At 40.0% G+C, this 15,594-nt stretch overlaps 1 protein-coding gene across 1 annotated transcript; it reads left to right on the plus strand.

Annotated features, from left to right (window-relative positions):
* Window positions 1-1,141: 1,141 nt before the first annotated feature.
* Window positions 1,142-10,923, plus strand: trim8b (tripartite motif containing 8b). The gene is made up of 6 exons (XM_084435114.1): window positions 1,142-2,960; window positions 6,944-7,039; window positions 7,368-7,601; window positions 8,646-8,677; window positions 8,787-8,902; window positions 9,028-10,923. The coding sequence occupies exons 1-6, from the start codon at window positions 2,388-2,390 to the stop codon at window positions 9,669-9,671; spliced, it is 1,695 nt and encodes a 564-aa protein (XP_084291240.1). The 5' UTR covers window positions 1,142-2,387; the 3' UTR covers window positions 9,672-10,923.
* Window positions 10,924-15,594: the final 4,671 nt, after the last annotated feature.

Below are 15,594 nucleotides of genomic sequence, written 5' to 3' on the forward strand. Positions count from 1 at the left end.
TGGTTCCCATGAGGACACATACAGAAGCCTCTAGAGATTTCAGCTTTCTGTCTCTTTGTCTAGAAGACCGTGAGATATAGCATAGTTAATTGCTAATTATGATTATGTTGCTCACATGTACAGCAGTAGAGCAAGTGCTCGTCGTCCTCCCCTTAAAAACACTCTTTATTCTTTACTCAGAGATTCTGAATGTGACTCTTTTTCCTGTACTGTGTGTACGTCACCTGTCGGATGTTTGAGTAGTTTCCTATGTGGGAAGGACTGGATTATGTCAGCGAATTTAACAACTTCGTGTCATTACAGCTCGAGTAAGAAATCCCCGTTATCCCCCCCTTTCACATAATTCCCTGAACTGATCATGTTTTTGGTTATGACGAAGCTCCTCTTAAAAGGGCAACCCAGTCAATGAAGCTATGAATGGAAATGTAAAACTGGGTATGGGTTGAAAATATCGATCTTTTCTGTGATAATTAAGGTCTCTCAAGAATAAAATAAATAAAAAAATAAAAAATTATTGACAGGCTGACAGGTTTTCTAATAAATAAAACAAGGAAACAATGACCTGTCAGTTCGCCATATAGCTGGGAGGCTAATTAATAAGGGTGGGTTCATAATTTTAATTTTATTTTTTTGGGTGGGTTCATACTTGTGTAAATATAAAACTATTTTCACATCACGCTCAGAACAGAGTTAGCCAGGGATGGGTTTTTTTGTTAGTGAACGAATCATTGTTTTTTAATCGAATCTTTTGAATGATTCGTTATCATTCACTTCCGAACAGTGTCTCATATTTTCTCTTCCTTGAAGTCTCCCTTATGAAACCCCCTCTAGACACGCAAATGGTAATAAATGATAAGACTTGTGAACAATTTGCCTCGTAAATCATAATACACAAAAAGACACTCGCAGCTGGTCGCCGACTTCTGATAAATCTGGCATGAAAACACTGATTACTGAAAGTGTATGATTCTTTTTAGTGAATTTGTTCAAAAGATTCGAGTCACTGGGCTGAATCAATATTCCCCTATTAATCTTCGCGACGTAGTTGCCCTTTTAAACAAAGCCCCGCCTAGTGGCTCGAAGCACCTCCTTTTTGCATGTCAAAGCAGGGATGAGTCACGTGATTGGCGGAGTGGTCGTTGGGAGGGGAGGAGCGAGTGTGAAGCTCTGTGTGTATTGAAACTCTCTTTTCTGTCCTTGCATTCCAACCCTCATCAAAGCCTGGACGAGAGAAGAGGAAAAACCATAAATAATACCATGGTGAGATCGGCTCGTTTTGAGGATCGACCCATGGATGCACGTTCTCAGGAATCAGCCACGATAGGATTCGGAACCAGCGAAGAAACGCACGCCTGTAATCCACTTTTAATTTCTTTTAAGCACTAAAGCGAGAGAGGCTTGATGGGGGCCAAACAGAGACGTTTTCTTTTTCATTTTTAAAGAGGGACGCAAGATGGCAGATGACAGACTCCAGTAGCAAGAACCACTCCGTTTCGCTGTCTGTTTATTTTTGGAGGTGTATCGGAATAAGACTTCATTTATTTCTCGCCTGAAGAGATCAAAGTGAAGGCACTTGGCAGTCCAGTTTTCTCTTGACTTGGTTAACGTTACATACCAGTGTATGTTCGCTCTATGTTCCTTTGTTATAATGAGGGGGAAGTCTAGTATGCGCGTAGTCTACACATATGTGTAAGAATTAACCGATTGGTCTGCTTAAGATCGTTATTTTCTATGAAATTCAACTATAAAACACGCTTCGTGGATGTGAGATATGAATATTTTAGTGTAAAGTGTAATGCACGTCTGTATGGAGAACCATTATAATCCTCTTTGGGGATAAAATCCATGTCAGTGTAATGCTATGTCAAAATAGCAGCGGTAAAAAACAACAAAAGCCTTGTCGTGAGAATTATAATTTACTTTTCAAAAGCTTTTATTAGTCTCTCGCTCGAGGCTGTTCTCGAAAAACGGCCTATCAACGTGTCTTTACCTTGTGAACGAGAAGCTGTCAAGCTGGTCGTCAGCAGACTGGATTATTCATAGTCGTAATAGATAACTAGTGGGCGAACCAGAGCCACACATGTAGGATATGAACAAGTGTGTTGGCATTTAAAGTCACAAGACAGAAAAGTCCACTTTAGTGCTGTGGCAACACTAAATTCTCGAGACGCCTACAGTTGACACAAACGAATGAAGAAGTGGGTGGTGTAATGATGTTTCCTTGAGCTAAAAGTATTCTCAGCTGGAGTATTCATACTCTCATTGGCACAAAGTTGAGGTTTGTGGGGTAAAACAAGGTCCTTGTGGTTCCCACTCCACCCATTTCAGGTATCGCCAGAGGAAGGCCTATTTTATGCAGTTTTTACCTTGACTTGTGAGCATTAAAAATGGCTGAGAACTGGAAGAACTGTCTCGAAGAAGAGCTCATATGCCCGATTTGTCTGAATGTGTTCTCGGAGCCAGTTCAGCTCCCTTGTAAACACAACTTCTGTCGCATGTGTATCAATGAGGCCTGGTCTAAAGATGCAGGAATGGTCCGTTGTCCCGAATGCAACCATGCCTACAGCCAAAAACCAGCTCTGGAGAAGAACCACAAGCTGTCCAACATTGTGGAGAAGTTCAACGCGTTAAACGTTGAGAAGACGCCAGCAGTCTTGCACTGCATTCTGTGCCGGCGTGGTCCTCCGCTTCAAGCCCAGAAGGTTTGCCTCAGGTGCAATGCTCCCTGCTGCCATTCCCACGTACAGACCCATCTCCAACAGCCCTCTTCCAACGCTGGACACTTGCTGGTGGATGCCGAGGACGTGCGGGCCTGGAGCTGTCCACAGCATGACGAATACAGACTGTATCATTGTGAAACCGAGCATGTGGCCGTCTGCCAGTACTGCTGCTTCTCCAGATGTGCCACCAACCACGGCCATGCGGTGTGCGATATAGAAGTCAGACGAAACGATATCAGAGTAAGTGGCCACTACTTCTTCACATGCTATGTTTTTTTACTTCCAGGTTCAAGGCTGTGGTTCACTTCTGGATTTGGTGGATGAGACGGTGAGGTTTATCGATGCAGTTGCTAACTATTCAGTCCCCTTCCCCCTTTTTTTTTTCCATTTGAATGATAAACAATTGGGTAGAGCTGCAAACAATACCGAAGCTCTCCTCTGGGCTTATCTTCCCAGCACAGGTGCATCCTTGCGTGGCGTTTTGGGGAGGGGGAGGACTGCGACTGGAGAATTTAATGATGAGTCTTATTTTCTGTGGCACAGATGAGGGAAAAGGCCAGATTTGGATTTAATTTACCCTTAACAACCCCTTGCATTTTCAAGGCACGCTGCAACAAAACAACCTGGATTTTCTTGTTTTAAATCATCAGCAATGCACAATGCTATAGTAGATGTTTTTTTTAATTCTTTTATAGGCAATTCATGAACCTAAAACCAAATAAAATTCAGTGTCACAGCCAGAGTGGTGCTTCAATATTATATTTGCTCCTAATGTTGAAAACATACATCTTTAGTTAGGCCTAATACTGGATGTGGCTGAGAGTTACATATTAGCCTATGCTTTTTTCCTTTACAGTAGCTTTATGTTTATAAAAGGTCAAGCAGTCCTCGCGTGCCTCTAATTTGATTCATGTGCTTGCTGTCAGCATAATTTCCATTTATGTTGATTATATAAATCAAATGCCATCAGTTATCTCAGGCATTTCTGTGACAGGACATGCAGGCAATGACCAATCAATCTACAAAATGAACTCTAGTTGTTGTGTTGCCCAAGCTATTTGAAACTGAAACCATGTTTGGGATGTTTTGGGATTTCCATAGTTCTTTTTTGCAGGTAGCACGTGTTTGTGAATCTAATGTTTACCGCCTTTGATGGACACCGTTTGTCTTTCCACATTCATCTGCTACAAGGCAAAATTGCTCTGTCTGGGGCTGTAGCTCAGGGCAAGGTTGCTATTGCCTCGTTCACTCTGACCTTGGCGGAGGAGACGCTGGTTTGAAATGACAGTGATTTTGAGCACCCTACCCCCATTCCCCCTTGAGAGAGGTCCGTCCTGGATGGCAAGCCAGCACCGCTGCCATGAGGTATTAGGTTCCACCCTCCAGGCTTCTGCCGGCAGCCCGAGCTCATCAGTCACTACAATTAGGCCATGGTCTTAGATCCTAGAGCTTCAAAGACATTCTCTGTCTCCATGCGGTTTTCTGCTTCTTGACCTTTCTTCTGGTCCTGATTGTTGATGTAGAATATATAAACACCAATTCAATCTGTAAAGGAGAAGATGGCGAACTTGTGTTTTCAGAAACCAGTCATGTATTGTTGCCCATTTTGACGCGCGTCACCACCCGCCAAATTCATAGTATTTCAAAGGGTAGTTCATCCAAAATTACAATTTTGGAAAATGATTCACCCTCCTGTCATTTCTTTCTTCTGCAGAACAAAAAGAAGATATTTTGAAGAACATTTTTGTCCATACAATGAAAGTCAATGGAGTCCAAAACAAACCTGGACCCCATTGACTTTCATTGTATGGACAAAAATGCATTCAAATTTCTTTTGTTCCACAAAAGAAGGAAAGTCATACAGGTTTTCATGCCGGACATGAAGGTAAGTAAATATGATTGACCACATTTTTATTTTTGGTGAACTATCCATTTAAAATACTGTATTAAGCAGCTGTATAGGTTGAAAACGGCTCCATATGGCTTTTAATAAAGTATCATCCCTGTAAAACTCTAAATGAGGAAGATCTCCAACCGGACTGAAGTGAATATTGCATATCTTGCTGTAAATATATGGTGTATGTAGAGAGGTTAGTGTAGTCTGTATGAGTCTGATTCACAGCCCAATACAATTCCTTGGATCCAAATCTTAAATTGAAAGAAAATCAAGTTGATGGACAAGCGAGATGCGCAAAAAGAAGTCAGTTTACCCAGTACCATGTGATTGTGGATCCAATTTGTCATGCGCTCCGCAAACAAAATCTGTTGAAAGGAAAAGGTTTGGCTGCGCGCATCATCGGCAGTGATTGATGTAGTTCATTTGGCACAGAGGGTACAGTCAGCTGTTATAAGCGTCTGTCAGACGGTGTGATTGAAGATCATTAGTTTGCAGCGCATCCCTCTCTGGGTCTTGCGTTTGTCCTGTACTGCTGCATTCGGAAGACTGACATTGATTCCCTTTGTTTTTTACTCTTTGTAGCTGAGATGAATCAGAATTATATAAGAGTGTTACTCTCAAGTATGAAGAAAAATAGCAAAATTGACTTCTTTGCTTCTATGAAGAATACCTGTTTTGTTTAAGCTTTCATCCCATGCATGTGAGGTTATTAAAATTTGACGTCACGCTACTGAATTAGACATGCCCTCAGTCAACTTTGGCAGCGCAAGTCCTGTTTTTCGCCTGTAAGCTTTTGAGCATAAGTGGCTTGATGTGGTTGAGGTTTGTCCTCTTTCTACAGGAAGCAGTTTTATCTGTGAGCTAGCCTGCATTCATTACGGAGCTTTGCTCCAAAATACACACTCACAGGGTCAACACGATTTGTCTCTGCCTCGGACGCAGACAAAGACAAAATGGGGAAAGACAGTGTGAAATGAGCCTTCGTTCTTTCTCTTTGCTCTCCTCTATGCTGTCTTTCCTTCTCCTCCTCCTTTTTCCTCCCTCATATTCCCCTCTGAATATACAGATATGAAAAAAAGAGCTTTGTTGCCATGACAGCACCCCCACCTTCTTTTTGGTGACTGCCTCTCGCACGCGGCGTTTGTTTAATTAAAACTAATTTGGTTTGTTCCTTAGGTACCACTGAACTTCTGTGAGGCGTCGCAAGTCGTTTGTTGATTGTGTTTTTTTCTTTCTTTTTTTTCTTTGTTTGCCATTGAATATGAAAGGAAAATAATTGAAATTCCTCTTCAGCCACCAGGCCTTCTCTGCGGGGCCTTGACAATTGCATTCATTGAAAAGAAAGAAACAGGAAGTTAGCAAAGTTACATTTGTCCCATCACAACAGAACCAGTCTTTTTTGTCTCAGTGCCACATTCTCATATTCTTTATGTAGTTTTTAAAAGAACTATGCTAGTCAATAATATAAAACGCTAGATTGTCTAGAAATAAAACGAGACTGAAAATGATTTTATACTATGAAGAATTCTTAGTTTATAGATCAAACGGAATTTATATTCCAACATTACTAATGCAGAACATGGATCTTGTCGTCTTTTATTTATAGCATATAGCTTGCATTCTACTCATTGTCATTTATATTTGATCTTTGGACTGAGATAAATATTGAATATTCATGATTTTTTTTTTTTTTTGCTCATGTATAATTCAGCAACATTGTTAATATTAGGATGTATTAAATGCACATTTTAAGTTTCCTTAGAAACATGTCATTACAGTAGCTTTGTGATTCTTCCTTGCTTTATTAACAAAGTCCAACACATCATGCACACAGGAGAATTATTATAATTTTGATCATTTTCACCAAAGTGTCATTTCCACTCCACCTCAGGCCATGTAGGGGTTTTCATAACAAATGACGGTGGTGGAAAAAAATACATTTTTAAAGCGAGGAATAAAATTGGCTTGGGTAATATCTTAGCTCGCATAATGTGTCATTAATATACAAATAATATGTTTATAGTTTTTGCATAATTGCATACAAATTGCTTTGCAGATGCAGTACATATATATATTTTTTAACCTTATTTCATCTTAAGTATGGTATGCTTTGAAAACTAGGAGCAAATTTGGTTGGTTGTGGTAAAAAATGGTTTATGATTATTTCACTCTTCTCTATTTTTTTAAAATGTAATTATTACTATATTTATAATGAGTTACAGTACGGTTATCGCATGATTTTGATTGTCTCAACGTTGCCAGATATTCTGATATATTAGAATAAAAAAAAACAATGTTGACCTAATCAGTTCTTTTTGTATTGCAGCAAATGCTGATTAAACAGCAGGATCGGATCGAGGACCGTGTTCAGGACATAGAAGAGCAACTCTACAAATTAGAATCTGACAAATGTCTCATGGAAGTAAGTGTGATATGTTCAAACATTGATGAGCTAAATCACATTATTATCATTATTAGCAGAACAACTGCATCCTTTGCTTTGGAACCAAACACTTAGCTTTTTAATACAGGACGCTCTTCCTATTAATGTGATTAATGACCACATTAGTACATTCATACAGGTTTGTGATAAAGGTTATGCCTGGTTCTTGTACCACAACAAATCCAGTTCCTCAGTGGCTCTTCCTAATCATCCACATCAGATGCAGTCTCTGCATAACCCCCATTGTTAAGACACCGCAGGACTTGCATAGTAATTTATGGTTTTGTGCTTCTCTGTGGAACCTCAGGACAAAGTGCAACACCTGAAGGAGGAGGTGCAGCTGCAGTATCAGAAAATGCAGCAGCTCCTGGAGGAAGATCTGGGGAAGACCCTGGAGGTTTTGGATAAGGCCCATTCCAAGTTCTGCCAGGAGAACTCGGCACAGGCCCTGCAGCTTCACCAGAAACAGCAAGAGGCAAAGAAACTGCTCAGCTCCATTCAGATGGTTTTCGATAAGGCAGAGGAAATCGGTTTTATGAAGGTGACCTGACTTTTATTGCCATTGTCAATATTACATGGCCTGTGTTTGTTATAAATGGTGACATTTAGCAGTGTTTTAAAGTGCCTTTGCCTTTTATCATGATGAGGATGATGGAGATATTCTTTTTTTTGCCAGGCTGCTATTGGTGAACTCGATTTATAGCAAACTATAACAGGTGCCAGGAAATTATTATTTTTAGCCCCGTGCCGAATAGGCATCCATTTTTCATGTGCTAGATACATAGGTCACCTATCTGGAATCCAGGAAATATAAAGTGACATTTTTAAAATCAGATTCAGCTATTTGTTGTCCTTGAGGTAAACAGTGTGATTTTTAGAGATATTCATCAAACGAGACATCAGATGTTTAGCATGGGGTTGAACAAATACCGGTTAGCATAATTTCTATTTCTATTGGAAAAATCAAGAAATATAGATTTGGCCATCTTCTCCTAGAAGTTTTTTTTTTGCTATTCACAAACTGAATAAAAGTCTGCTGCAGACATGCACGTGATCGCATGCATCTCTTATCATCTTGTCCTTGGATCGCCTTGTATTCACTGCAGTCTTATTTTAGCTTCTTACATTCAGTTGACTGGCAAAAAATCTGTTATGGGATTTATTTATTTTTTTGGCTTTATTTTGAGTGCCAAAACCCACACAACAACTTTGTTGTGCAAAAACCCTCACACAACACTGGTGGGTTGGGCCAGCTTGCTGTCTGCATCTTTTATTTATCAATATTTTTATATGCCACTAAAAAGCTGATACACAAACTTCCATTTCTGTAGATTTATTTTTTCTAGGCGAAGGCTTTTAATATATTATTTGCATCTTGACTTGTAACTTTTACTTAAATAATGGCATTCTTTAATTTTTTTATGTATTATTATTATTAGAACAATGTGAATGGAAACAATGCAAAACTACATTCCACCTTACTTTGGTTTTTCTTTTCTTTTTTTATCCCCCCCCCTACCATTTATTTATATTGATACACAATTTCATATATTTATATACAATGTCTTTTTTTTTTTCTGTTTAGAACACAAAATCTGTGAAAATACTAATGGACAGGTGAGTCACTGTGTTTTCATACATGAATCATTATCATAAGCTTCATTAGTCATCATTCCTGTGCTGCTATTGTGTTAAGTGTGAACATTAACTTGGTTTTGAACTCTAGGTCTCAGTCGTACGTGGGCATCACGTTGTCACCGTACAAAGTGGGCAGCCTCAACTCCAAACTCTTTCTCTCTGAAATCTCGAAAAGAGAGAAAAACCTCTGCAAGATGCTGGAAGGTATGTATGAGAAATTGCACATATTCAAGTGTTAATTATATAAAACCTTCTGATGTTGTATGCTCTTTTCTTTAATAATTAACCATTTCCATAATCATTTTTTAATACTTGGATCTCATTTTCAGCTCCGTTCAGTGCTCCCGCAAACTTTTTCCAGAGTATTCCGGCGTATCTGTGTGAGAAGCGCAGGCACTCCGTGGCATTCCCCGAAGGTAGCGGGAGCAGCCGAGCGGGCGCTAGCTTCATGGACTCTTCCACCTCATCAGGTCCTGGTGCTGCCAAGCAGCCATGCCTGAGTCTCACTCAGGGCTCTGCCCCAGGCGAAGGTCAGTCCTCCCAGCAAGCTCTAGGGCCGTGTGGCTCCACCCAGCATGTAGGAAGCAGCAGCTCAGCTTCCGGCTCTCAACCCCTACCGCACTCCGCCTCGGTATTCCCGCACTCCCATTACCCAAACGGCAGCGCCTCCCAGCTGCCCCAGTATGGTGCGCGGAAGATCCTGATGTGCACGGTCGATAACTGTTACTGCTCAGGGGTGCCCTCCGTGTCCAACCACCGTGGACATCCACCCTACCCTCGCTCCAGCTCCTTCCCCTGGCCGGTGAGCTCGCAGGAGTACTCCCACGCCCCTCTGCCCTCGGCCCCGGCCATGTCCCAGTCTCTCCAGAGCCTGTCCATGCGCGACTGGATCGACGCCTCTCAGTCGCACAGGCACACTGACTTCTACAGCCTCTACGGCCAGTCTTCCACCAAGCATTACGTCACCAGTTAACCTTTGCTCCAGTGACTGCTGCCAGTCACCAGTTGGGGCGTCTTTTTCCACTTAGAGATGTCTTAAAGAGATGCATGTGGGGCACTTTTGTATGCAGATCTTATCAATCATTTAGAATGAACTGCTGATGTCCGAGAGCAGCGAGGGGAAAACATGTTAATATCACAGTCAAGCATAGCTTTGCACATTATTTAGGCACTAATGGTGTTGTGATTATGTACCATGAACGCAAGTTGCTCTTCTAAAAATAACACTCACTGTTTGCAAGAGACGCAGAAATAACGGAGAACGCTGTCATTTGTTGAATCATCAATAATGTTGCACTTTCTTTGTAAGATCCAAATTTTTCGCAATTACCGTTGACTCATCGGGCGAGACGATGGAAGTCAGCAGTGAAACCATTAAGTCAGCTGTTAATGAAACTTAAGGCGAATTACTGTTGAGAGAATTGTAGCCCACAAAGTTTTATTAACTTCACATGGTTGTTGTTTGTTAAAACAGCCATGTGCAAAAACTCTGTATAGTTTTCCCAGCCCTTCCATATTTAAGCTTTCATTTAGTTTAAATTGGAGTCTGTGGTCTTATTATTCATCACAAATCGCACAAGCACATGTTAGCTCAGTTTTTAACAGACCCGGAAACTGGAACAGCACAGCATTGTCATCGCCGCCATTGTTCATTTGGCTTGACCTTCCCTACTGAATGCAGCTTTTAATGGAAATGTCCTTCACCTTGGTTCGCAGTCCTCTCCTTAGGCTAACCGAGAACGTGCCTCCACCCCCAACCTTCAGTCTGGTCCCCATCCAGACGGCGCTGTCTTTCTCTCTCTCTCTCACGCCCTTCAAAGCCACAGAAACGCACCCTTTACATCCTGTATGTTAAACGCAGGGTGCATTGGTTTCACATTCTTTCGTGTTTACCGTGGCCTCTCATTATATCCTACTCAACGGTGGCTTTAGCGCAAAGTGTCAGCCGAAGACTAAATGGCCTGTGTTCAGAGGGTCATGGTGCACTTGATGCCTCTGCATTTACTGTCATGCTGTAATTGTTCTTCCTTGTGTTTCATGCCATTTCCGGCTCCAAGCAACGGAGCCTCTGGCTTCCTGTTTGTTACTGAGTGCATGTGGAAAAGAGTTTATGAGCACTCGTAGAAAAATAATAAAACTTCTAGCAGTTAAAAAATGACTTTTGAAACAGGGAATGAAGATTTTGGTTTGTTTTATTATTATTTTATTTTACTTTTTTTTTTTTTTTTAACTACTTAAGTAAAAGAAAAATTGACCAATGAACGTTACGAAACTAACTGAATACTTGGGATAAAATGGAGGGATTTTCTGTTGTAAATATTTTGTGAAATGAAAAATACAGACTTGTAATTTGGAAAGAACCTTGTTCAAATAAATGCTAATTTCAAGTTTAAGAAGTTCTTCTTTCTGTTGTTTCTTTTATTTAGGCTGTATCATAAAAAATCTCAACCTTAAGGTCTGGTTTCACAGACAGGTCTTAGACTAAGCCAGGATTAGGCCTTGGTGCAATTAGGACATTTAAGAAGCTTTTATCAATGTACCTTAGAAAAAAAAAACATTACTGGTGTGCATCTTGAGACAAAACAATGGCATTTGACATATTTTAAAGCAGAACTTGGTAACTTTTTTAACTTAATAAAACTGTCTAGAAATCATTTGGATGGTTAAACAACCTGTTCTGGTGATATTGGTGACTTTCCCCGCTCCCCCCAGCGTTCCCAGGCGGAAAACCAGCCTTGCAACCTGGGGACTACCGTCCCGGCAAGATAGAAATTGGAAGTCTCGTGAGAAACGAGAGCGAAACACGAATTGCTTTACGGCAATTCGACATAAACACACACGCATGTATGATGTATTACCAGTTTACCGGGATTAACGTTACCCACCTCGGTAGACATAGCTCCACACGATACAGTTGGCTTGCTCCGATCAAAACAAACGCACATGAACAGCGGTAGAGGTGGAGGAGGCCGCCGCAAGTAAGTTTTTTACGACCGTGTTGTGAAATATACGCCCACCACAGCTGTATGAGCTCGTGGGGAAAACATGCGACAACAAAAGGGAAAATCAGCGAAGAAGTGACTAGAGTTCGCTAGAGTTGCCGAGTTCTGCTTTAAGATTTGTCAGTGCAAGTTACTTTCAGTTAAAACGGATCAAACGTGCATTTTAGTCTGAGACTAGTCTTAACCCTTGTCTGTGAAACCGGGGGTTAGCTAGACCAGACTTAAGAAATGTTGCGCAGATGCGAATGAATTTGAGAAACATGCACATTTTGTTTTTGTTTGCTTGTTTAAAAAAAGAGAGTCAAGCCATTTTCAATGCACAGAGGTTGTGGTGAATAAGATCTATGGGTTAAATCTATAACCAATCAAACAAAACGAAAGTGGAAACATGCAAATGTTCTGTGAAAATGCCCTTTGCCTCATTTACTGATTTCTAGACAAGAAATTTAGGTCAACGGTGGTTAGATTCTCATTGTTTTCATCTCTCAACTGACAGTGACCCACTCAGTCTTGATATGACTTGAGCACTTCAATAAGAGCCTTTTTTTCTTTTCCCTATTAATGTTTTTGCTACTGCTTTCTATGCTAAATGTGTGATTTTATGCAAATTCACAAGCTTTAGCATAAAATAGACACTGCCACCTTTCAGGGTGTTCACAATGGCTTGTGAAAAATATATAGTGAGGCAAATAGTGAAAAGCATGGGTGTAATCTGCATATGCTGACATTTGCTGATTCTGCTAAACCAGTGGAAATAATTAATGTATGTCTTGCAAGTTGCAACTGACAAAAATGAAGGCCTCTTGTTCAGTCTGGTTTTTGTGTGTGTGTGTGTGCATGAACAAAAACCAAAGATTTATTAATAATCTGTGTGACTAAAGCCGAGCAATCTGAATTGGATGCCTGCCGCTCGCATGTGGCTACATGTGGAACAAGGTGCTCTGCGTATGTGTGTGTATCTGCAAGAATGAGTCTTCGGTGATGTTTGTATAACCCGAGAGTGAGCAGGTTTCGTCTCCCCCTCCTCGGCTTTTCTTTCTTGAAAGAATGTCAGATGCCTGACTCTAAATAGCAGCTCAGCATTTTTAGTGCATCACAAGGCAAACAAAAAAGAAAGGCAGATATATTTGTAGGCTGAAGCACAGAATAGACAAACAAAAAAAAGAATAAGAAAACATCTGGCTTCTCTGAAGGCTGCACAGTTTATCAGTGCACTGCACAAAACAGCCTCATTTCCTTATTGGAAAAGACTGTAGATGACTTTGTTTGCTACTAGCATAGACCAAAGCGGTCACACCGATGCAGAACTTCTCAATCTAATGCAAGTGTGTTAGTGTTAGCGATAGCATAATCATGACATTTGATCAGTTTAGGGGGAGCAATTAGCAAAGAGTAGCCCTATTATTCTAATTTAGCTGTATTTTTATCAGCATGACAGTAGTACAGCTGTTTTCAAAATATTTGTCCAGTGACAAAATACTTTTATCCAAAAAATAGGTGTGTAGCTATTAGTAAAAGTAATAGTAACAGTTCTCAGGTTTTTATATCATGTAGATGATCAAAAAAAGACTTTTGTAGCAGATGTAGCTAACAGGCTAAGTGATAAGCAATGTTTCAAATTACATACTATACACTATGCACTTAAACTACACAATATGTGCTCTACCATCTAGTGAGTGAGGTTTCTAGGGTTATCCGGATGTCATCTCGCATCTGAAATAAATTCACAGTGTCCAACATTACACACGTTTTTGTTTTTTTGGATAATTAACACACTACTCGCACTATGCAAAATGGCACAGTGAATAAGTACTAAGATAGCAGGCTAATCGGTGTGTAAAGGTTGGCTAATATTTGTTAATATAGGCTGAAAGAAAACTGTGTTCGGAACAGCATACTACTCTTACCATATTTTTATATGGCAGAAATATTAAGAGTAGTATGTTATATAGTTATGATTTTAGCAAATGACAAATGTTTAATTTGACCATGTATAACTTGTAGGCTATGATAAGTGACAATTTAAAAATATGTTAACTGTTATATTTACATAGTTAAGATGACATGCATAAAGCAATGTTGCTATTTATTATGATAGTGTTGTTAAATAGCTTCAGTGTAGTTTCGTTTCTTTAGTAGCCTAGCTTGTAGTGTATTTATTTTTCAAATGGTTAGCTTGGCCAAACTTTCCATAACTTAGCTTGTATCTTAAAGGATTAGTTCACCTCAAAGGTGCTTCAAAGGGCTCTGCATGATCTCAGCTGAGGAATACGGTCTTATCTAGCGAAACGATCGGTCATTTTCTAAAAAAAATTTTTTACATTTATATACTTTTTAACTACAATTGTTCGTCTTCTGCTGGTCTGCGACACGCCAGGCATTACGTAATCACATTGGAAAGGTTACGCTGGACGTAGGCGGAAGTACCTCCCCATTCTTTACAAAGCAAATGAAAAACTCCATCTCATTTTCTCCTCCTCAAAATTGTCCGACATCATTATTTTACCTTTTTTGTTAAAGTCCACATGAATTCAAAATTGACCATATTTACTTTGTTTGCCTAAATTGTTAGTTTTGTGGTGAACAATTCATCCATGCAAGTCAATCCACACAAAAACATTTTTTGGCTTTGTAATCTTTAATCAAAATCTGAAAATGCCCCTCCCCTCTGCATTGGAGGACCTTCCCTGATGACGTATGCTTGGTTTGGGAAACGCTTAACCACTCCCCTCAAACCGTTAGTCTGCTATGAGCGAGAGATGGAGAGGAGGAGCGCTAGAGTAAAACCCTGCCCTCTGTTCAATATACCTTTTCACTGGGAAATACGTCACAACACTGGAGAAAAGTCGTTTGCAACTTCCGGTTCACGCGGACTTTAAAGGGCGTTTGTATTAGTCTTCGCATGTTAGCTTTGTAAACAATGGGGCGGTACTTCTGCCTACGTCCAGCGTGACCTTTCCAACATGATTACGTAATGCCTGACGCATCGCAGACCAGCACAAGACGAACAATTGTGGTTAAAAAGTATACATATATATACTTTTTTTTTTTTTTTTATGACCGATCATTTCACTAGATAAGACCCTATTCCTCAGCTGGGATCGTGCAGAGCCCTTTGAAGCACTTCAAAGCCCTTTGAAACTGCATTGATTTGGACTTCAACAATTTGGTTACCGTTGAAGTCCATTGTGTGGAGAAAAATCCTGAAATGTTTTCCTCAAAAAAATTAATTTCTTTTCCACTGAAGAAAGAAAAACATGAACATCTTGGATGGCATTGGGGTCAGTAAATGATCAGAACATTTTCTTTTGGAGGTGAACTAATCCTTTAAGAAGCTACAGTTAAAAAAAAAAAAGAACTCCTTTTTATGTTGTCAAAGTGACTGAAAGCTCAGTTAAATCCTTCTATAGTTATCGTTCTTGGTTTAAACAGGCCTTAAGAAGTACATAATAGTATATACTTTTCAAAGGCCTGTTCACAACAACAGTGATGTTGTCTGCCACTTTAAATTCTAGAGATTGGGTGGATTCTGATTGGCTGTGAGTGTTAAATCGTACATCAGCTGGAGAAAAAAAAGTTGCAAATGCGAATTTTCCGCTCACGGGCACCAGGGGGGTGCGAAACGACCACCATTCAACCCGAAATAAGTAATATAACCATTCCAATGACTCCGAAGCTGTTCAGTTAAGGTAAAAAAGTTACTTAGTTCACCTTTAAAAGCTCAAGCTCTTCAACATTGGGTGGATTCATCGTTTGCCAGCTGGGAAAAAAAAAAAATTCTGAAGGTAATTCCATTGATATCGTTCTTCTTTGTCGTCATCATTATAGCTGTGGTGTGGAGTTCATAATTGGAATGAATATTAAAACTTTATAGTTATCGTTATAGTCATCATC

Source organism: Rutilus rutilus, assembly GCF_951802725.1.
Source record: "Rutilus rutilus genome assembly, chromosome: 16".
Classification (NCBI taxonomy): domain Eukaryota; kingdom Metazoa; phylum Chordata; class Actinopteri; order Cypriniformes; family Leuciscidae; genus Rutilus; species Rutilus rutilus.

Excerpts from the sequence above, each read along its gene's own strand:
- trim8b (XM_084435114.1), top strand. The coding sequence starts at position 2,388 with ATGGCTGAGAACTGGAAGAACTGTCTCGAAGAAGAGCTCATATGCCCG. Across the intron at positions 7,040-7,367 it reads CTGACAAATGTCTCATGGAA|GACAAAGTGCAACACCTGAA; the intron begins GTAAGTGTGATA and ends GTGGAACCTCAG. Across the intron at positions 7,602-8,645 it reads AGGAAATCGGTTTTATGAAG|AACACAAAATCTGTGAAAAT; the intron begins GTGACCTGACTT and ends TTTTCTGTTTAG.